This window comes from Rhipicephalus sanguineus, chromosome 4 (assembly GCF_013339695.2).
Source record: "Rhipicephalus sanguineus isolate Rsan-2018 chromosome 4, BIME_Rsan_1.4, whole genome shotgun sequence".
Classification (NCBI taxonomy): Eukaryota; Metazoa; Arthropoda; class Arachnida; order Ixodida; family Ixodidae; genus Rhipicephalus; species Rhipicephalus sanguineus.
Window position 1 is genome coordinate 65,254,911 of NC_051179.1, and position 24,247 is coordinate 65,279,157.

Genomic DNA, 24,247 nt, shown 5'->3' on the forward strand with positions numbered 1-24,247 from the left:
AAAGTAAGTACAATTCACGGCGTGATGGCGTTCGCGCTGCAAATCAAAAGGACGCGCGAGGATCAGTGCGCGAAGCCGCAAAGTTCATCGCGCAGTCTTAGCCGCATATCCAGAAAACGCCGTCTTCCTAAGGAACACACTAAAATGAAAGGCTGCAGTTTGGGGCCCTGTCGCAAAGCGTGGCAAACAGCAGTCGAGTGCCCATGCAACGTCGGGTGTATACTCCAGGCGGGCGCGCGCGATGCGACTACCAGCGCGCGTGCGGACCCGACGGCGCCTGCACGGAGCCGGCGACGTCGACGGCAGCACGGCGCGCGGCACGGGCCACGTGGCTGGTGTTGGTGCCGGCCAAGTTGATGCTGTAGTCCTTGGCCCACCAGGGCATCGAGTCGAGGCCGAGCAGGTAAACGGCCACCACGTGGACGGACACGATCTCGCCCGCCACCGTCATCAGGTTCATCAGCACACCCGGTCGTGCCTGCAGGAGGCGGGCGATGCCAACAACACCGAGCAGGAAAGTTTCAGTGTGTCGGGAGATTGGTGAGGCAGAGGAAAAAAAATATCACAGCAGGAGGGCGGAGAGCGTCTTACGTTTATTCCAAGTAAAATAAAGGTAAGTTTTGCCGCAATGGTGAAGCAATGAATGCGATAGCAACAAATAGGAATGCTATATACTAAGTAAGGCTAGCAGCTAACTCCTTTTGCATCCAACATGGCGTAACTAAACAAAATGACGGCGTTAAAGAAGCCCGGCCCCTGCAGCGAGCGAAGCGACCTTCGTGCTGTCCGTCGTTTCAACGAAACTGAACAGTGAGAACGCAGCACGTACAAGGGTATGAACCGTCTGCTAATACGTATCAAGATAGGGCGCACGCGCCCGGTCGTTCAAAATACGCAGCTCATGTCGGAACCATGCAGCCCCCCTTCGGGACAACCCATAGGCATCTCGCGTGACGTAAGACGGCCGGCGCATTTCTTCTCCGCTTGAGCCACGACCATCGGCTGCCCTCTCACGCTTTCACTCGCACACAGAACGTACGACGAGCGGGGCGATGTTATCGCCCCTGGACTTTATGTGGAACATCAAGCGGGACGGCGAGGGAAAAAATGCGCCTGGAGTGTCCATACGCTTGCTGTCGTTACAAGAAGTCCGCCGAGTGCGGTGAAAAGGAGCGAGCGAAAGAAAAAGCGAAGGGACATGAAGCGCGGGCAAAAAGTGGGGGCGCTGCCTCAGAACGATGGATTTCCTGCCGTAGTGATGGTAGAGAGGCTAGAAGGACTAGAGAGGCTAGAAGGGAACCCTTCTAGCGTCTCTAGTGATGGGTCCGCCGGCGCACGTGGGCCGCCGCCAGGCGCGGGGATGGGTGGACAATATTCCAATGGACCCGTGGTCAATGCAAGTGGTATAATCATCAGACTGAAGTGCGTCAATGTCGTACAGTTGGTGTCTGAGAACTATGAAATGAGTAATTACGTCACAAAGTGTTACGCAAAGAGGACGTGTAAGGAACGCATTAGATGAGTGCACACACGTTAAGCACGTTAAGCGCTAGTTTTGTAGATCATATCAGCGAACAGAGGAAAACAATGAGACGTAAATATTTATAGGAATCGATATGGGGAACATAGCGATACAAGTACGGTCATTTAGCGATAGTTTGGAGCACGTGCATGCAGCGACGTTCTTTGACCGCATGAAGTGGTTTATGGCTAGCTATGTTGGAGACCTTCGGTATCAAAAGCCAGACGTCATTAACGGACATGCCGCAACCCGACCTTACCTCTGCCTCGGCTAAAATAGACAGCCATTTCTCACCCGTGCATGGAATTATTGCTGTTGTATATACCTTCACTGTACGCCCTTCATCCACACCTGTACAGGCAGCAAGCTTCAAGCAAAAAATTAAGCACCAATAAAGTTTTCAATGCACATCAGACGAGGGCCTTATTTGTTCCTTACGCATTGTTAAGATTATTTGAGCTTAAGTTTTTGCAGATAAGACGCGTGTATGCTTATGTATGAGATGAAGACAGCTCTTGCGAAAAAAACGTGATCCTTTCGGTCATACCATGTCACGTGGCGTCATGTGACCGAGGTGGTAGACGATGGCGTTGGTGGGCGTGGCGGCGGGCAGCATGAACGAGAAGGAACAGCACACCGCCACAGGCAGGGCGTAATACAGCGGGTGGTTCTTCGTGAGCACTGCCTGCATGTTCAAATACGGAGCCTTTAGCATACCACGTGTGCTTTTGTATGCAGGAACGTGCATCTGTATGCTCATCGCGTGCTCATAAACCAATGCTCATCAATGCTTATAAATTTATAAAAGGGTCACCTATTTGTGGTGCATAGAGATATGCTGCTTTGTGCTGCGCTACGCGAGAGGTATTGCTTTACCAGGTCGATGACGACGGGTATCATGAGGGAGCTGACGGCCGAGTTGCTGGCGAGCTCGCTCGTGAACGAAGCTAGCAGGCAGAGAGCCGACAGCACGAGCTTGCGTGGCACCGACTCGAACCACGCCAGTGTCGTCGCCACCGTACGAGACAGGCCACTTTTCTGAAAAGACAGAGGAGGACTGGGTACTTCAAATCAGTTCTGGCGCATATTGCAAGGGGGCAGAAGAGTTATGAAAGAGAAAATTGACAGACACCTAATTTTGTAGCACGAGACTCCAAGGAAATACGTACGGATTTCTCAGAAAGAAAGCTTCTTAGTTCACGTCCTGGTCCAGGGATCAAACCCGGGACCAACGCCTTTCCGGGGCGGTCGCTCTATACCAATCGAGCTAACCAGGATGCTAGACAGTGCGAGAGAGAATTATTCGACAAATTTGTCGATTGATTCGCCCTCGCGCTGCCGATTGCACCATACGGTTCTATCCCTACAGGGGTCACGCGACACATTTCTGAGCTAGTCGGAATACGCTGCCGATATGTAGTGAAGACTCCCGTGAACATTCGAGCCAAATATAATAGCACTGCGCCAGCGGCGTAGTCATAATTTTATTACCAGAGGTGGAAGTGCTGGGCTTCAGAGCTACAAAGCAAAAAAGAATCTAGAGCTCGAAGCCAAGTCGGGCTTTTACTAGAGCAAATAAATGCAAAACGCGGAGAGATTGCACTTGACTGGGCTCCAGGTTATTTGAACGAAATCTTGTACTTCAGAAACAAAGTTGGATTCTGGTAACTGCGAGAAGCGAAATCTCCATTTAAAATCTTTTACGAAAGTTGTCAAAAATCTTGAAGCATTAAAAATGTTTTGTTGTTGGAAGCAGAATATTTATCAACTGGTAACTAATCACCAAAAAAATATATATACATATATTGTCGTTCCGCCACGTGTACCTGCTGGAGCATCTAGAGCGAACAAATTTCATATCTTTGTTCAGAACTCGCATAAAGCATTTACAATACTTAGAATTTTCGTAGAAAGTCCTACGCAAGAATTGGACGCATACTTTAGCGCTGCATATAATGCTTGTCCACTCATTTTGTTTTAACTATAGCGCATAGGTACAGTTTGCGTAATGGCGATATCCTTATTTAGCATCGAGTCAAGAGTTGAACACTCTCCTCGTTGTTTGCGCGCAATACTTTTTATTGATTTGGGGGGGGGGGGGGGGGGGGATAACTTAAGTAGAAAAAGATGACCTTTTTATAGCCACTGCATATCCAAACATTTTTCCTTTAAAAGCAGCGCACCAACTCAAATCAGTTCGGTGCAGGGAACACCGAGCATCACGATTTCTCTCTTCCGGTGTATTTAGATAGAGCTCAAGCTAATGCTTCCGAGTTGCCGCCACTTGCTCGTGTCGTTCGCGTGAAGTCCATAGCTGCGGGGACTGCATCAGCGTGGCCCGTATGGAGGTAAGCACGACGCGTCTGGCGCACTGGAAAGACATGACGCAGACATGACGCGCCAATTGGCGTCAGGTTTTATCAAACGTGACGCCTTGGCGAGGTGTTCATCGCGAACACCAGGACGCTTCGATTTGTCGTCTCAGACATCGGCCACAACTGCTCGGGGCGATGCTTTCAGCTAATGGGCGCGCTGCGTATGCAGCATCTCGGACATGTCCTGAACCGTCAGAGAACCATATCGCTTGCGTGTTCGGCGCGAAGGGTGCGCCATGCGTGTACTTTAAGGCGAAAGCCTTATATGCCTTATCAAACGAGAAAAGTGACCCTCGGTGTCGGCGGCGGCGTCAACACGAACGAGGTTACAACGTGCGGTCAAATATTACGGCTTGATGACGCATTATGTGACGTCACCATAACATATCGCCAAAGTTTGTGAAGTCATTATGATGTATTCATGACTCTGCACCACATGACCTCACATGATCACATCATACGAGATCATCGCACGTACAAAAGTGTGCCAATCTCGGAGGCAGTGCAAAACAAGGTGAGGTGCAGACACCTTGCAATGCTTCCGATTTAGGTGCATAAAGCTTTCGGGGGTTGGGAGGGGGGGGGGGGGGGGGGCAAGGATCAATACATCGACTGGGAAGGAAAAGAAGTATAGATGGCTTTCGCCTTCGAGTCGTCTTAGGCGAACGCATAAGGGACCTTGGGAGTTTTGCGATAGCAATTATATGGGCACTCCGGCCGATTTTTCGCCGTCGCCGTGATGTTTCGTATATACGTACGTATGCGTTTTCTCACCTTCGACGCTTCGGCGAGCGTCATGCCACCGCAGATGACAAGCACGGTGCCCCAGGAGACGCGGTTGTTGACTTCGTCCCACGTCAGGATGGGGATCGTGTCGGCCATGCAGGGGTCACGCGGAATCACGAACAGCAGCACGGACACCACTACCATCGGCACCGACGCTCGGATGTAGCTTCAGAGAGGAGGCGTTATTTAGGCAAATCCACTACACGTTAAGTGAAGAAACTACAATAGAATCTCGCGGATGCTAGCGTAAATATAAACGGCCCTGAAATATAAAACGATGAGTTTCAGAAGAACACTGAAGGACCACTCCTGCTGTCGCGCGATCCAATTCACATAAAAAAAGCGAATGCATTAACCGCACGGACTTATGACTTACCCTTTTCCATATGGGACATTGGTCAGAAAAGTAAAATGCATTGCACGCTCCCCCCCCCCCCCAAAGCAAAAAAGAAAAAAATTGGGGGACCCTTAAGCTTCGCCTTTAAGAGTTGAACGCAATAGCGAAATCCGGCCCCTAGTGCGCACTTCAACCACTAAGTGCATACTTATTAATGTGTATTGTTGCACACACGCGCGCGCGCGCGCGAATCGTACAGGTTTTTGATCTAAAGTAAGAGTCGCATGGCCTCCAAGATACACGCCGCGCGCTCGCCATCTCGGAGGCCATGAGGAATCTCACAATGACTCACAGATGGCAGCACATTATCTAGCGTTTGCTGTTTGCTTGTTGATATGTTTTCCGCTAGATGGACATAGTTGTCCATATTTAGAGCTGTTTGAAAGTTCGTGTGTGTTTTTAGCGGCGATGGCTGCACTATCCCGGCCTTTTTCGACATAGTTTGATGGCCTCCCAAATGCGCCTACAAATCGCCGAATGGGCTCGTTTTCGTCGCGACGCCTGTCCAACAAAATGCGTTAAGGAGACTCCTTCCACTACATGGCATTTATGTAGTGTTTTTTCCCAAAGCAGCTGCAAGTAACATCGTGGCTTTGTGGTAGGACACCTGCTTGCCACGCGAACGGCCCGTGTTCGATCCTCAATGGGTCCGAAATTTTTATTCTTTATTTTATTTGCTTCTTTCTCGATTTTTCGCTCACGGTCGATTTTTCGCTCACAACCAACGGTGCCGACGCCGACGGCGGAATTTCTGCGACACGAGCTCTCTAACGCTATCGTGTTAAAAAAGAAACGTTACGTTCATAATCGTATCAACGAGCTTCCACAGTGTTTTAACGCGACAGTTACAGAGCTCGTTTCGCAGAAATTTCGGTGTCGACGTCGGCGTCGTTGGTTGCAAGCGAAAAATGAGCGTTGTTCGTGAACGAGAAGTCGAGATCGACGCAAATGAATAAATAATAAAAAATCTTCGCTCCGAGTGAGAATCGAACCCAGGCCTTCTGAGGGCGAAGCAGGTGTTCTACAACAGAGCCACGCCAGTGCTTGAAACTGTTCCGGAAAAAACGCTATACGAATGGCATGCAGCGCGAGGAGACTTCTTAACGAACGTAATGTTGGGTGGCAGAAGCGTGAAATCGAACCATGCAGGCGTCAGAATATATGAATTGCGCAACGAGATGGTGGTTTAAAGGAGCGCACATGACGTCCAGGCACAATTAATTACCATTGTGATCGACAGCATCAACAAATTTTGCACGTGCACGTGTTACCTTACGGAGTAGCAGCGGGTACATCGCCAATACGCGAGAGGAAGAATTGTGGCGTAGTGGGCACTTCGCAACTGTGCTTGCAGTAAGCATTCTACGATTGTTTGACACGGCCAATGTTACGCGCACAGACGTCCCTTCCCTTGTGGCACGGTTGAGGTGTCCACCGAGAAACGAAGGCAGCCTATAGTGATTGAGAAGGCGATGAGAACGGGGCCCAATCACGCGCTATCGCTTTCTTTTTTTCTTTTTACATAACCCGTGCAGTAAAGCCTCGGCGTCTGTAGCGACACTTGTCGGCGTGGTTACGCACTTTATTTATATATTTACTCGTCTACTTATATTTATATCAGTTAAGGATCTGTTCACATAAAATCGGGAATTCCACAGATATCAGACTTTATATTATTAAGCGCTACTGGAAATTGTACGAATTTTTGTACGTGAGAATGACTACGTATAAGAGGGAAATGAAGCTGGGTAAGAAATGTTGCATAACGGAGGGGAACGTAAACGAATGAAAAGCATTACTGCTTTGACTACAAACGTGCTTATTTTAGAAGATGGATGGCTAGTTAACACAAACTATAAATATCCGAAGGTCAGCAACAAACCAACCGTCTACAGTGACTCGACAGCATACACACAACAGCAACAAACACAGCGAAGAGGTACACATAATGGGCTTGGTGACATCAGCCACTACAAACATTGTTTTCTAGATGCGAAGCATCTCTTGCTCTGGGGTATGTCCCACGGCCTAGTAGTCCGCACTCACACTGCGCATGCGCAACTCTCCTCCTTTCCTCTCTCCAACAGCTGCGCGTTACTCTCTCCACTTCTCTCCAGGAGCTGCTTGCGCTTCTCCTGCGTTCTCGCTTCTGCTCTCGCGGCGCATGCGCTACTGTCCTCCTCTAGTCTCCTCTCCTTCAAGCGGGTAGAGCGCTGCGCGCGTTGTTCAGCGCTTGCTTCGGTTGACTCCTCTGAAATGCGCGCTCGATCAACGCCACTAGAGTGACCTAGAATAGGGGGAGTGTCCAAAGCGCCGCGCGAATACATGGGAGGAGCGAGGGCCTTTTGCGGTGAACTTCCGCGCCGCGGCGCTGCCGTGCCGGACCCGTGGGCTTTCTCCGCGGCGGAAGCCGCGTCAATGCGGCGAGCGTCTGCTACGCGCGTGATATTTCGGCCGCTATTAGCTAAAATTGCGGAGATTCGGGCAATATTTAATACTGCGTCACTGCAACATAATACTGAAGCGACTCATCACACAGAAAACGCGTTTGTTAGTTTGTGTGTTGTGAAACGGGGATTTTGTATATATTATTTCAGCTGGTTTCAGCGGAAGTGTGGACCGCATTGGTCCACACTTCCGCGGCTGTTTGAGGAACGCATCCTGCGCGCACTTCAGCGTGAGAAAAGGCGCTTAACTTACTTTCGTGTGGAATGACGAACGAAACTGCAGGAAAGAATAAACTGGAGATAATCAAGAGAACAAACACAATGCACGTAGTAACTAGCTCATGCATGCTAACGCGTTTGCATCCTTCATATCCTATCTTTAATTTCGTGCATTCGATTTGTTTTACAAGGCTGCCTACGGCGCTCTGCTGTTTCAAGCCATTTCATGCGAAGCCGAATGTGTCAGTCGGCGTGGCCGCGGTACCAAAAGTAAAAAATTGCTCGCGTCTCGTTGACGTAGTATACACGAAAATTAGCACGGAGGGGCACGAATGTACGTATGCCCAACACGACCGATAGGCCATGGCATCACTAACCTGACATGCTTGCCATTTGCGTAACGACTAACAATAATTATATGGTGTGTAGCGCGCAAACACGCTTTCTGTAGCCAGAAATAATTCTGACGATGTGTGGTCTGACGATTTGTTTCCGTCACGTTATAAAAAACGTGGTGGTCACCTGTATCGATGTAAACATGTTAGACTTACCCATACATTGTGAAGGACTGACCGCATAGGTAAAATATATGCGAAAAAATTACATAGTCTCTTATGCATTCCCCTGAGATGACTCGAAAACGAAAGCCATCTTTTTCGTCAGTCGATGCATTGATCCTCCCTCGCCCCTCTCCGAAAGCTTTCTTCTGTACATAACGTGCTTTCGGACTGCCGACAGGATAGAAGGCATTGCAAGCTTTCTGCACCTCACCTGCTTTTACATTCCCTCTGTGATCGGCCCCCGATCACGGAGGCAATGCAAAGCGACCGTGTCATGTGATGGTGTCATCATATGACGTCACGTTGAATGATGTCATGGTAACGTCACAAGTTCTGTCGACGTCATCGCGTGATGATATTGTGCATTACTCGTGTTGGCTACGCGGGACGCCGACGGTCAATTTTCGTGTTTGATGAGGCATCTAAGGCGCTACCTTAAAAAAAAAACAAAAACAAGACAAATCAAAGTAACTGAAACGATAACAGTGCATCATCGTGTATGCCTCGCTTCACGTTACGAGCGATCGCCCGAAAACAAACGTGATTCTCAGTTCAGAGCAGCTGATTGCACGCGTCTGCGGGACAAAAGAGGCTTGCTTTACCCGTCTGGCCAACTCTTTATATTTATTCAAGAGATGACCAGACTCGCTATTTAAGTACTCCGGAGCTTCAGCACGAAATTGTAGTGGACGCTATATTGAGGTCATCAGGAAAAGGCTGGAAATTGCGGTCGGGTGCCCTGTTGGCGCGCACTTAACTGCCGCGGAAACAATTGTATTTTATGTAACTACTCGTCCACATCTTTTTGTAAAGTCTCTGAACCACGCGAACGCTAACCTCCGAGAACCGTGAAAACATCTGAAGTTGAGAATAAGTTGTTTGAAACTGTTTTCATTTCGTACAGTGAAGGCTTGCACGCATCTCGCGCGAACGTTTCATACTGACGTCAGCGATCCAATGCAACGTGTGATTATATATATATATATATATATATATATATATATATATGTCTATTACCTCATGTTGCATTTTTTCAGGCTAGGTACATAAGGGATCTCTGCATTTGAACAATTTTCTGAAGTGATTGAAATATTACACTTCTATTTGTCAATTTCTTACCGTATTTTCGTTCAGGCAGCTTGTACAGCAACAATGCCGGCATTTGTAACTTTGTTGCATGATACCTGGATATTTGTAAAGCATTTTCTATATTACGCCTTTTATGCAAAATCTTGTGGAATAAAGTTACTTTACCTGGCATTGCTTTTCTTTCAAATGTTTGCGCACGGTGACACTTGTACGCTACCTCAGAAGCAAAAACATAAGCCAACAGCATTGCGGTCGTATGGCCGTCTCTACTCTTTTTTTTTTTCTTTTTTTCCTTTCCCTTGCGTCTTCCCTGTGTGCTCCGTCAATAATAAAGAGCTAGTGGAGGCTAATGAATTGTCGAATAAAGCGGTGTGCGTATGGCTAGCAAACCAGTGGCGACCATGAGTAAAAAGCTCGTAGTGTGAAGCGGTCACTGCGCGCAAGTATTTCAGCTGACTGCGCGTAGAATTTACTTTTTTTTTATTACTCTTAATTCGAGCATGCGTGATGCTATTGCCCGGTTACTCGTGCGAATAAGGTTTTTTGTTTTCGTTCTTTGCGTGCGCGTGTCCGTTTTGCGCGTTTTTACACACGCACCAACGTTCTCGAACTCTGTGACCGGAACTCGGGCACGCTGATGCCGCTTGACACGTGATTTTTTGCATTCTGTTGTTGCCCCAGCACTAACACAACGCTTAAAGATGGATAAGCTCCATTTCGCACCGCATTATAAAAGTTAAGTAGACTTTAAGTGCCCTGTGTGGAAACGCGGCGCAAGAAACTACAGCACGTAGCAGACGCCCCTCGCTTTCCGCGCGCTTCCCGAGCGCGGAAAGCCCACGGGTCCGGCGCAGCAGCGGCGCGGCGCGGGAGTTCACGGCAAAAGGCCCACGCGGGAGCCGGCGCTTTGGACACTCCCCCTATTCTAGGTCACTCTAACGCCACCTAGAAAGGCTCGACATGCCGAAATTCTCTCCTGCGCAACGCCGCGATGAGCGCCAGCGCATGCGCGTCCCCTCTCCCTCTCTCCTCTCCTACGCTGCCCCCCTCTCGCGCGCCCGTAGACCGCGTTCCCCGCTCGCCCTGTGAGAATTAACGGCCAGGCTAGAGGGAAGACACGACGCGCGTAGTGTTCCTCTTCGCGTTCCACGACGCGAGGTCGGTAGCATGCCCAACGAACGCCAACGGAACTCGATCGTGCAAGTGCTCCGGCTTCGCATCGCCTCATGGTCCGCTTTAGCGGGAGATGGTGTAATTTTTTTTTCTTTCCGGGCAACTCCTCATGATTTGAGCTTCCAGGCATGGCTGCATACAACTTTCCCATAGTAAAGCACACGAACACTAAATTGTTCCCTTTTTTTAGGCATCTTCAAACAGAATACTCACAATGGATCTCTTCTATTTGTCACTCCCGGACTGCAGTCGACTCATCCCCGACTGATCGAAACGCCGAGCATGCAGAAAGCTCATGAGTTGAAAGCGGCGACGCGCTAGTAAACCTGGCCAGTTTAGGGCGACAAATAAAATTCACCTCGGATCTATCCATATCTAATCGACGGAACGACAACGAGCCGCCAAATTAGGCATACGTTTACGAGCTACACTCCAGTAATAAAATACTACATTGTTCTTCAAACGAAAGGAAAAAAAACGTACTAAGGCTCCGGAAACATCGACGCCCACCCGGGCAGAATCTGTGGCCTCATCGTGAGCAGCAGGAACACCGTGAGCACCAGCATGAACACGACCGTCGCCTCCGCGAAACTGCGGAACGGGAAACGCCATCGATTACTTGGCAATCGTCGATGACCATTTCATACCATTTAGCATTAACTCTGTGAGCACAACACGCATTATAATAACGAATGATGTCGAGAATATAACTGGTATCTCAGTTAAAAAAATTCCAGAGTTTTACGTGCCCAAAGAACGATACGATTATGAGACACGCCGTAGTGGAACGCTGCGGAAATTTCGACAAGCTGGTGTTCGTCAGCGTGCACTGACATCGCACAGTACACGGACCTCTATAGCCATTGGCCTCAGTCGGAATGCGACCGCCGCGGCCGGAATCGAACCCACGTCTTTCGAGTCAGCAGCCGAGCACCGTAACCACTGCACCACCGCGGCGGACCTGGCATTCCAGTTAACACCTAAGACAGAGATGCAGCGACAACCGTACGGTAAAGGGTTTGGTGGTCTGATGTACAGTTTGCTTGTGCGTTCCTAAAGACTAATGACCACGTTTGGACGCTAAATTCTTTTTTGAGAAAAGTGTTAATGGAACTTTTCGGTACTTACGTCAGTGGGCCTAGGTCGTTGTACCTGCGGGTGACCTCAGCGGTTAGCCTGGCTTCGGCCGCTTCTCCAAGCATGGTAGCTCCGCCTCTGCACGAAAGCGACGGGATATTATAACCCCGCTAACACTAACATAGGAAGCTTTAACCGTTCAATCACCATGTCTCAAAAAAGATTGAAGAAGAAGAACAACAACAAAACCGTGTGGAACACTGAAATGGCAACAATATCTAGATTTGGGTGGGTTTGATCATCTTGAAGGAATGCATGAAACGCGCTAAAGACAAAGACGAAAGAGACGCATGCGAAAACACATCCGACAGGCAGCGCCTATCCTATCGTATCTGTTCCTTTCGTCTTGTGTTATTAGCCAGTAATTTTAATCGATAATTTAAGCGTGACGTAAGACAGCCTTGATAATAAGTGAATACAAAACGGTTTTTATCCCTGGGCATTTCTGTGGTTTGAGCGGGGTGTTGTTACAGGACCCCTGACACCGAATTCGGAAACTCGAGATGCTTGTGTTGTTTGATAGTCCTGCATACGGGGGCACTTCTGACCGATTATGAGTGACGAGCGTTGCCTTTAAGATATTTTAATTTCGTTTTAAAGTAAGCCTGAGTGCTCATCTGAATTTTGAACTCCTATCAACATAACCACTAGTATGACGTAGACGTAGACCCCTTGTGAAGTTGCAGAGGTAAAGCAAGTGTTGTCGACGTCACAGACAGAAATATGCGCGGTGCACTGTGGTATATTGCGAAACATGTTTGCTCTTTGCTCCTCCCACCTTTTCCTTCTTCGGTACGTGTCGGCAGGCAGCGTGAGCTCTCCGTGTGTGTGTTCTCCAACTGGCAGTTCAACAAGCGCGTGGCTGACGTCCCCCAATACTGAGCGCACATCATCACGCGTGCCCCGAGGCGCGACCGCCGCGGCGCGGCGCTAGTTTCTTATCCTCTTTCGGCGCGCGTTTTGAACCTACACTAAAAATGACCATAATTAACGCTGCTAGGATTAATTAGACATCACGTAGGAGCATTTACGGTGTTATTCCGTGATTACAAGACATAGACCTACTTATTACAACATAAATGTCACAAACAAAAATCGGCTGTCAGGGGCCCTTTAACTTAAGCGCGGCGTAAACAAAGGCTTTATAAGAACTGACTACGAAACGGATTCTGTCACTGGACGTTTCTAAGATTTGAGCAGCGAGTTATGCGGGACAATAATTTAAGCATGACGAATAAGTGGGCAGGATGAGAACTGACGGTATAACAGTTTCCATCACTGACCATTTCTAGGGTTTGAGCAGGGTGTTATATCGGGGATGATTTAAGCGTGACGTAACAAATGGCGTCATCAGAATTCACTACAAAACGGATTCCACCGCAGGACGTTTCTAGGGTTTTAGCAGGGCGTTATACGAGCGCATAATTTAAGCGTGACGAATAGGCGAGCGTGATGAGAACTGAAGATAAAACACTTTCCATCAATGGGAACTTCGAAGGTTTTAGATGGGTGTTATAGATAGGGAATAATTCAAGCGTGACGTAACAATGACGTCAAAAGAACTGACTACGAAACGTATTCCGTCACTGGACGTTTCTAGGGTTTCAGCAGGACGTTATGCGAGCCAATAATTTAAGCGTGACGCAAGAACGGGCGTGAGACTCACTTCCGCTCTATGCTCCACTGGACGTAGGAGTAGGCCAGGAGCACGAGCACGATCATGGCGGGCACGTTAAGCAGCATCCACCAGGCGTACGTCAGCTCATTTGCTTCCGGGAACCGCCTGCACACGCACACGATGCCAATCAGTTGACCACAAGCACGGAACCGCTATCTCTCGGCCTAATATTAATTAATTTCATTTAAAAGTTCGTGTCATATGCATTTGTTTATAGCAGAGGCGTGCGAATACTCTAAATTTCAAAGACAAATCCAATAGTACTTTGTTCTTTGTTTCTTCTTTGTTTCTGGAATTCGAGAAGAGCAAAACTAATACATTGGGCGCCTCTAATACTGTAAAATACCACTCGAATTGCAATGAAGCATAGCGCTGAGTCATGAATCTGCTTCGGTTCAGAAAAATCACGCCATTGTGTTGCGTCAAGAAATACGAGTACATCACACCGTGAGCGCAAGTGAACATGACAATTGCATGGTCAGAACCGTTAAAAGTTCTTAGACAAAAGACTTAAGTGTGACAGCAGCTCCCTTTGAAACGTCGCTCAAGCGTATTTGAATGTGTGAGTCAGATTCTGTCTTTCGGGGACCGGACGTTTCACAAAGTACATAAAGTTTCAGTTCATCGAAGTTGTGACCTGCCAAGCTGCCACATTAAAATGCTGCGTCGGTGCTTTCGGCAATTTCTTCGCCGCATCCGCGCGATGCCCGTTTGCTGTAACATTAACTGTTTGTCTTGTTTCGCCAATGTAATGAGTGTGACAAGGTGGATATTCGAGTATGTATATAACGTGGATAAAACTAGATTTTATATGATGGACAATCACATCCCGTGCTTTTAGATATAAAATCATTTTAGCTATAACGTCTTTAACTATGTCCCTAAGTTTAACTATAACTAGCTTAACTAACTTTAACTTAACTATAGCTTTAACTATAGCGCCTTTTAACGGCTCCAGCGACATTCCCTGTTCAAGGATGTTTTTCTCATCTCTACACAGTTTTTTAGCAAGTCATACACTGCGCGTGCATTGTGCTGCATGATGTTAAGTTTTTCACAGCAGCCATTGCCCCGATGCAACGGATACAACCACATTTTCTGTTTCTCATTTAAAGCTAGGCCTGATACTTTTTAAACGGCATTAGATGTGTCAAACAACATAATTCGGTACTGGCCTTTCGGAAATTGGAAATACGTTACGCAAGCACCCATCTCGAAACTTTTCAGCCTGAAGACAACCATTTTTCGACCACTACAGATAACGTTATCGTCGGTCGTGAGCACTACACACACACATTGCGATAAGATCCTGAGCTTTCCAGTGATATGTTTCGCGACCATACATTATATCAGTCAGGGCTGGGCAGAAATACTCAGAAGAGTATTCCGGAATACAGATATCGAAATACATGAGTTGGGTGCCTAAAATACAGATACCGAGATACATTTGTTTTTGACGTAACGAGATATTTTGGGGATACTTCTGCAAAAACACGAAAAAAGAATCCAGGAATACAGATACAGGAATACAGATACAAGAATACACATACCAGAATACATTTTTATTTCAGGTGGCTGATGCCCGGGAAATACATTCATTAAGGGCAGCGTAATATTGTGAGTAATGTTGCAGCGCGAACGTCAAGCATATCGCTAGAGTGACTAACGAACACCAGTAAATTAAGAAAAACTACACATTTATTTTACAAACAAGACCTGTTTTGCTGAGAATGTTGCTGCGTTAAATGCACTTAAGCGACAGCAGCTTCTCGAGTGGACTGTCTTGTAGGCAACGTCGGTTCTGCCTCAACGCAGGGCTCGCAAACTCACGAAATGCCTTGGCGCCCGGAAAAGAATAGAGGCGCTGCAACGGCTTTGACAAACAGCGACTTTCATTGGCAGAGGCCGACAATACTGCCTCCGCGATTCTGACGTTAGCGGCATCGGGCGCTTTACCACTGGTCATTCTGCGCATGTGGGAAATCCTTTGGGCCCTCCCTGTGTCGCCGACCGGCGGCGCGCCTATGCTTAGCTTAGCACAAAAAAAAACTTCCTTTTCCTTCTTGAAACGCATCAGTGCATTGCCGACAAAAAAAGTAACGAGATACTCGTGTCCTGCAAAGTATCTCGATATAATCTAAACATCACAAAAGTATTTCACTAATGACATACATTCTTCAAATATATATTTATCTCGATACGGAAACACAGATACTCATAAGTATCTCAAAGATACTATGGTGATACTCTTGCATTGTGATACTGCCCAGCCCTTATATCAGTGAGTATCAGGTATACGGGCTGAAACGCAGTACATACTCACTGGTCGAAGATGCTCTTGAGGATCTGGTTGGGCGCGGTGCCGATGAGCGAGCCGGTGCCGCCAACGTTGCAAGCGTACGTCACCGACAGCAGCATCATCTTGCGTACGTACGCCGCTATCTCGCTCGAACGCCTGCGTTACATGCGATTCCCGAATGTTCATCACATTCTTTTCATGAGAGAGACATTGTTTGTCGCCCTTGTAATGTATGTATGTATGTATGTATGTATGTATGTATGTATGTATGTATGTATGTATGTATGTATGTATGTATGTATGTATGTATGTATGCACTTCATGCCCGTAGCCAGGAATTTTTTTCGGGGGGGGGGGGGCACTTGCTGAATACCTTGACTATTTGAGAAAAACCCCTATTTTCATTATTTTGGTAAAAACACCTACTTCACCAAAATTTCGGTGGGGTGAGCGGGCCCTCAGCTCCCCCCCCCCTCCCCCTGGCTACGAGCCTGGCGTACTTTGATTGGAGGCACACATACAAAAACAAACTGTGTTGAGACGTTTTGGCTGAGGAGACGGTCTCCATCAACGCTTTTTGAAAGCCAGTCCTGGGTCGAAACGTCAACAAGAACACACGCACACACATATCATGCGTGTGCGTGTGTCCCTCCTCCACCCCGAATTAAAAGTGAAAATTAAAAAGCTGCACGCATTATTGCTTATCAATCACTGCATCCGACACAAAGAAGGGTCGCCTCATTCATAGAAGCGCTGAGAACCTGAAAATATTAATCATTTCACGTAATTGTGTTACTACAACCAGACTCTGCTACAAATTACCAACAACTAGAAGGCAGGTTTCAAACCAATTACTAATGACGCTCGCATAATTCTTTACCTAACACCGTGTTACACATTCCTGTGCCTCAAATCGTCTTGCATCTAACTGAATAATATGAACACTAAAAATTTCGACGCTCGGTGCTTGCCTCTTCGTTATACAGTAAAAGCTCTATAAATCGAATTTCCACGGGACCGGAAGAAATGTACGAATGAACGGAATGCCGAATTATCGAAAGTATCAAAACAATAAGCAAACGTGTGTTACATCAACACACTCATTTTAGTGATAAATACGTAATTCCTGTACTTATTTTGCATAAGAGCCGTGTAAAAGGCGCAATTTTCGTCATCGTGCGACTTCGTTCAGAATGTGACCACGGCGCCAGACCCGTGTTTAATTAGCCCGAAACGTGTTGTGCACCCCTCCCTTATTACGTACCACCACCACCACCACGCGCACGCGAACATAGTTCTTTCACAGGTAAAATAGCCGGCAACTGATGCTTCGTCCATCGCGATGTAGCAGCGAGTTTTATGCCGCGGCTGAAAGCTCATCTTCAACAGCTTCCGCCATGTTTGAGTTTTGTGGCATTGCGCGCGCATTGCATCAAGTTAAAACGAAGCTGCTGAGTGCCGGATCCGCATGTGGACAAAACCGTGGTCACTAATTGATGAAGATAGCGCCGCCTCGGTTTCGGTTGTCTGCGAACGCCGTTTTCGCTCTTTTGTGCCGCGCATTTGCGGCGCTTCTCGCTCGGCGAGCTCCGATGATCGTCCGAATTAACCGTGTTGCAGCTAAATATGACCGAATTAACGAGAGTTTCACGCCATTAAACAATGCACACGCTGGCCGGGACCAGGGAACATGTCCGATTTGATTTTCTGAATTAACGAGCGTCGAATTAACGAGTTTTTACTGTATACGAGACTACGATTGCACGGTCAGTCAGGCCTTTATAACAGTAATATCTTTCATACGCGAACTGTATTATTAGGTGCTGCCAAAGCGGTTGTACTTACAGCTGCTCCTTGTCCATGGCGCTCGCAATGTCCTTGCGCAGTTGAAATCCTGTGATCGAAAGCAAGACACGCAACCAATCTTTGACACATCAACTTGCGTTGCCGCCGTATTTGCAGCAACTTTTCTGGCCCAAGGTCTCGCACGGACTTTCTATGCCTATCACCGGTGCGAATGCGCATGCGCGCTACAGCTTGTAAACGTTTCGGCTTCTAAACAACGTTTCGCTTATGACAGACGCGGTGTTCGATAAACGAAATCGCATCCGCGCACATCGTCTCGTTTGAAGCGTGCGACCATCTATTCTTAGGCCCAGTAATTCTCGTCGGATGAGGCACCTAAGGCTTTCTCCTTAATGGCGCACCTCTTCCGAACTTGTGCGACGCCTTCTGCATCTGGTCGGCCACGGCGACGGTGATGGGACCCATGATGGAGGCGGACGCAGTGTTCGGGATCCACAGGGACAGGAACATGCTGATCATCATGATGGCGAACACGATCCTGCGCACAGAATGAGAACTCTGTCGTTTGTCACGGCGGCTGTTAATATATAACACCGGACGAAAAAAAACTGGAGGACGCTTACCCTGCGCTCAGACTTTCTAGTTCCTCTCTCAGAATCGCGTCTATACACATATGCGCGAAGTGTCACGCCATCGTGTTCATGTAAACCTAGCGCATACGAAAAAAAAAATCCGTATTTATCCCTGCAAGTTTAGCGCGTGTCTTACATCATCGTTTCATTACAAGAATGAGCGTGTTGTTTTTCTGAAAAAGTTCGCGGCTTTCTTCGCAGCCCTTCTGAACTTCTTGATCTTAGTAATGTGCCGTTGGAGAAATATCTGATGTCCTTTCTTTCTGATTGAATGGAACGTGCTATACTAAAATGTGACGTTCCGCACAGTAGATGACGATCCATAGACAAGAATTTACGTATCCTGTAATGTAATTAGTTCGCTTACGAAAGATAAACAAAGGGTCCGGGTACACGTATGGCGTGGAGACACACCTTCGCTTGCTCATGCCGAAGATGAGCAGAGACTTGAGGGCGATGCGCTTGTGCAGGTTGGTACACTCCACGGCAACGGCCAGCGTCAGCGAACTCAGGATAATGAAGCCGATGTCCTGCGCTCGGAATACGGTTTCACGTTTCATATACTTCTGTGTGAAGAAGTTTACACTCTGAAAGAGACGCTCCACGTTATGTTGAAATTTCCCCATACGGGGACAAAACAGAATTGGAAAATTCGACACAACAACATCTGGTGTCAACACTGACTGTATACTCAACAAAAAATGACGCCGTTTCGATATGAACAGATCCGATTGTTTACAATGAAATCCCTATATATGTTATGCTACACTTTTGAAGCAATCAATCCCTTAAAAGTCCCCTAAACCACCCAGAGGTCGAAATTTATTTGTGGTGCTGCAGTTGTGCACGAGTCTGCAACGAACACGAAACGACGCAGTTACACGCGTTTGATGACACAAAAGAGGTCCTCGCTCGTTTCGCTCTTTCCTTCGCTATGCTCCGTTCGTCGGCTCGTCTCTCCTCCTGGCCGTGTGCTCCTTCTCACCGTGCGAGGAGGAAGAGCGGCGAGCGGACGTACCACCGAGCGGACAAACAGGTATTGTGGATGACGAGCAGACGAGAATGTTGACGTCATGGCGAACGCTGAGGAATACAGAAGGGCCCGGAGAGGAGGAGGGATCGTTTCTTGGAATTTGTGAGGCGCCCGTGGCTCGTAGCGCTGCCGCGTTTGGCATTGTTTATCGTGACGGCCTTCTGAACTCGATGAGCGCGTTTACTTGAAATGCTAAAAAATTATCGCTGGTGGTTTAGGGACCCTTTAACGTTAGCCCGTGAGCAGCACATACCACCAGCGATAACCTAATATGATCACTGAAACGTTCTTAAATCACGGTTAGGCTACACAGCTAAAGTAAATCATTCACAGCATAATTTAAGCGAAGCATCTTCTATCAAGGCAGCAACGGGAGATTAAACGTTACCCTCCTCTCAAACCACGATCTTCCTCGTAGCTCGGGACTAAGTTCAGCCTTCCGTGATCGTCCACCGGCGCGCGGAAGTCGCGGAGGCCACGCTGCGTGTTTCTCAGGTTGACCTCTGCGCCACCAGCCGCCGCCACAAACACGGCTGCTCACGTTTTCCTGACTGGTACAAGCGCTAAGAAGCCAAACAGATTGGTCGAACGAATGACGTCCCACAACACTATCTAGTTTCATAGCAGGTGCGGCTGAAAACTCGGTTTGGCGGCGCGCTGCTGCCTTTAGCGATGCGAATGTACAAAATATTACAAGTTATGTGACGCAGACCTCGATCGGCTCGGTCGGCTTGCACAATCGTGAAAACTGTTTCGCGTTTTCTTTTACGTTAAAATTAACATTACGGTCAATGGCCACAGGCTTTTGTTAGGTTTAATAGCTATCACTGTCAACACTTTCGTGTCACTAGATAAGACTTTCTATCTAAGGACCTACAGTTTCCGATCATGGTGCACCAGTTATTGGCCACAAAAATGTGCGGGTTTTGATGAGCGTCTTGTCACTACAGGTGTACATTGAGATGACTTTCCTGCTTTGGCTCAAGGATAAGGGTTACCATACGTGCGACCAGACCTATATCAAATGAGAAGCATTTCTTAGCGAACCCAAGGCACTTTTAACGTTTCTATCTACGTATCTATCTAGCCGCCTGCGTCTAAGTGCTCTCGTGATCGCCTCCTTAGCTTGGTGCAGGCCAAAATTGGCATGCGAGGATAAGAGGGTTTGACGAATATAACTGTCTGGCCATGACGTGAATAACGTGAGATTCATGTCACGTACGTCGTCAAACCCTTTCCTCCAGACACGTGTGGCACATACCCGTATACAACAGGCCATGGTAAACGGGGATGCGCCACGGGTGATTGGCAGTTTATATGTACCCAGGAACGGCGAGAACAGACATTGGTAATTCAAATGCGCAAGCGTAAAGAAAAAGCGACGTCGGCAGCGTTGACCCGACGACTGCAAAGAATAAAAAAATGTTGCAGTGGCTTAGCTCGGCTATGCCAGGATAACGTAGCGTTAGCAAAGGTTCAGCTGATTGTTCTTAGCTTTCCTGATTGTCTAGGATTAGCTTGATTATCATGCTTACTGCTGCTCCAATGACACACACATGGTATACATATTGTGTGGACCACGTATATTTATTTTGCCAGGCAACTACTTCGGGATCCGATGAGTTCAGCTTCTCCGCTCTTCTGCGCCGTTGAGCAGCATTTGCGCTCTCCTTCTCCATGGCTAAACCACACTGGCAAACGCCAGTCAGAGGCGCTATCAAGCGGCTCCCGCGCAGTGTCAGACGGCGACTGCACAGCGATGGCGAATAGCTGCGCGCGCGCCGGCGCCAGTACGTCTGCCTCGGCTACGACGTCACTCCTCTGGAAAGCGCAGACCGGCGGCAGCGGCGGAGTGCGCGGGCGGTCCTGGCTCCGATGCGCTGTTCCTCGCGCATGCGCAGCACGGCTCTTGTGGAGCAACGCGAAACTGGTTCGTTTAGGCCAGTGTAGCTAACGCTACAAAACCAGGATCCCGGCAGGAATCGAGCCCAAGCATTCTGCATGGCAGTCAGGCATTCTACCACAGAGACACGCCACGTCTTGAAACTGCTTTGGAAAAAGACCCCATGCAGGCGTAATCTCGGTGCAGCGTCAACTGTGGTTGCAGTGCTGGCTATCTAATTTTATAACAAAACATCATTAAATATGTGCTCCTATAATGCAGGCGTCATGCCGGGTTAACTTCAGTTGTGGTTCCAGTGCTGATTCCACTTTTATAGCAGTCTAATAAAAGTTACGTTTGTATTTCTATAATTCAGCATGCTATATTCAAGCGCTGCTCGACCCCAGAGGAATACGCAAACGAAAGTTACATATAATAATAATAATAATATCTAGGGTTTAACGTCCCAAAACCACGATATGATTATGAGAGACGCCGTAGTGGAGGGCTCCGGAAATTTCGACCACCTGGGGTTCTTTAACGTGCACCTAAAAGTTAAGTACACGGGCCTGAGACATTTTCGCCTCCATCGAAAATGCAGCCGCCGCGGCCGGGGTTCGACCCCGCGACCTTCGTGTCAGCAGTCGAGCGCCATAAGCACTAGACCACCGTGGCGGGGCGAAAGTTACGTATGATATTCACATCATCGAACCTTAAACTGCACTTCGTTATACTCATGTCTGCGCTCTAAAGTGAGTGCTGACGTTACGTCAGACCATTAGTTACCCTTTAAACACCAGTGTAGTCGACGTGCCTGGTAAGGCCATGATGTACACACAACTACAACGCTCACAAAGGCACGTCGATCCACCTCGTAACGATTGGCTCTAAGCCAAAAAATGCAGCGTATACTCGCTGATTGCTTCGCATGAAACCGATTCCCACAAGGCGTGGGATCTGCCGAATCTTTTTAAGATTGCAAAAAAAAAGAACAAAAACATTGACAGCGAGGCCTACGTTGAAGTACAGGGCGGTCGTTTCGCCAGTGCTGAGGATGCCCAGGAGCGGGAACATGGCCAGAGGCAGCAACGCCGTCGCCGGCAGCGGGATGATCTCGGTGGTCCAGTACATGGCCATCCACACCATGCAGTAGACGCACCAGCCGGCCTGCGTATGCGTCCATCGCGCGTTCTTTCATAGACAACACGCTGAATTTTAAGCTAGTTGGCGTACTTTCTCAGTTCTTGCAATGCGCGTAGTACAGCACAGAATATAACGGGAACTGTTCGAGGAACATGCACCAGTAAGAAAAGCACAAAGCGACGCAGTTTCTGCTTCGTGCGACAGTGTCACATTGCGCATTCCACTACGGCCGGTGAACATGTTATGTATGTTAGTTTAAAAATTATAAATGAGTGCTTTGTCAGTTTGGACAATTTATACATTTATAAGCAATTTAGCACAAGAGAAACATTTCGTCGCAATTAGTTCCTATACTGTCCAGGGAGAATAATGACCTTGTACGACACTTTAATGCGCAGGACACCAATAAATGGCTTACCGATAGTAAAAACGTACCAAAATCGGTACTTAACAGGCTATGGAGGTAATCCGTTCGCCCAGTATATGCCTGCAGCTTCAAAAAAGTCTCTTTGATCCCCTTGACGTCAGTGAGGTGTAGACAATGTTTTATAGTATACCCACTGATAGTATATACCCTCGCTAAAGTACAGACAGGACCAAGAGTTCCCAGGTCGCCATGTATGCACCCTTCCAATGTGAGAGCGCATTAGTTTTCTCCTCACCTTGCTGTTCATGTAGAGGGGCAGCGGTAGCAGAAGGGTGGGCACGCCCACAATGTACGTCATGCGCCACGACCGCTCCTTGCGCTCTTCCTGCTCAGCTGCTCGCTGCATCTGCTGCTGCATGAGCAGCAGCTGCTGCTGCTCTTGCTGCTCCTGCAGCATATGCGCCTCGTAGCCCATTGGACTGAGAAGATCCTGCACAGTGAAAACACGAACGTCTCTGTCTTAAAGGCTCGTACAGTACGATACGTGTGCAAAAAGCCGGTACATGCTACGTTCTTAAGAAATCGTGCATATTTGCGTAAAATACTATATACGCGTACATGATTAAATTACGTCAGATAACGCACTACGGATGTATGCTTAAGGTATACCGCTCAAGCACAATTTGGTGGTATATATAGTAGCATAAAGTGACACAGGAAGTGGTTATGGGCCTACTGAGGTTTCTCCGGTTTTGGTTCATTTAGCTGTTGCCACACGATAAGTGCACGAATTACGGCGTGGACAGGCAAAGCAATAAGGACCGAAGGAGACAGGACTGCTCGCCGACTAAAAACGAAAAAAATGATTCAATCAATCAACGGAAAATCAAAATTTTGCCGCAAGGGCGAAGCAATGAATGCGATAGCAACAAATTGGAATGCTAGATGAAGTAAGACTGGCAGCTAACACTTTTGGATCCGACCTCGCGTAACCCAACAAAACGCTGGTTTAAGGGGATACGGCTGCTCCACAGGCCGAGGCGGTTTTCGTGCTGTCAGTCCTCTAAACGTGAAATCAGCATTGAGAGCACAGCAAGCTTACGCACCGTCTCCTGATGTTTGTCGAGATAGCGCGCGCGCCAGCGCTCTCGAACGACGCAGGCTCCCTATCCCAGCCTCTTCACGCACCTTCCCGCTACTTCGCGGAGAGTTTCCTCACTGTTTGACGAGACATGACGCCAGGCATCGCCCGCGGCGCAGTGTTGTCGCATGTGCCCTTCGTGCTACGGAGACGGCCGGCTTTTTTCATCGCTGCTGCAGCCGCGCTCGCCCCAGCGTTCGCGCGCTTTTACTAGCGTGTAGAACACACAATGCGCGAGGCGATGTTATCGATTTGGACTTTATACGAAGCATGACGGCGACAACAACGCCGACGGCAAAAACCTGCCGAGAGAGCCCATATAAGTGCTACCGCAATAATAGGTGACTGTGCTGTGCCGTCCACTCAGGAATGCCTAAGGCATACCGTGTCAAACCTAGCACCGCGACTTATATAATGTGACAGCAATCTACAGCTGGTTAGAAAATGAGAAAAGACAAGATGCTGCCACATTCACTATTGTCCAACCCAAGGCGACATTACGTTGGTGCTCCATCCAATTGCATTGGCTCACTCATTTTCATGACGTCAAGCACTTTTGCA

The 24,247-nt window shown here is 48.1% G+C and overlaps 1 protein-coding gene across 1 annotated transcript; it reads right to left on the reverse strand.

The window, feature by feature from the left end:
- Positions 1–223: 223 nt before the first annotated feature.
- Positions 224–23,032, reverse strand: LOC125756102 (solute carrier family 13 member 4-like). The gene is made up of 13 exons (XM_037656203.2): positions 22,841–23,032; positions 22,053–22,202; positions 18,535–18,650; positions 17,890–18,026; positions 17,528–17,576; positions 15,707–15,838; positions 13,372–13,488; positions 11,697–11,783; positions 11,052–11,159; positions 4,672–4,849; positions 2,399–2,560; positions 2,070–2,207; positions 224–478 (listed from the first exon to the last, which is right to left on the reverse strand). Exons 1-13 carry the CDS (start codon positions 23,018–23,020, stop codon positions 248–250), a joined length of 1,785 nt encoding a protein of 594 aa, XP_037512131.1. The 5' UTR covers positions 23,021–23,032; the 3' UTR covers positions 224–247.
- Positions 23,033–24,247: the final 1,215 nt, after the last annotated feature.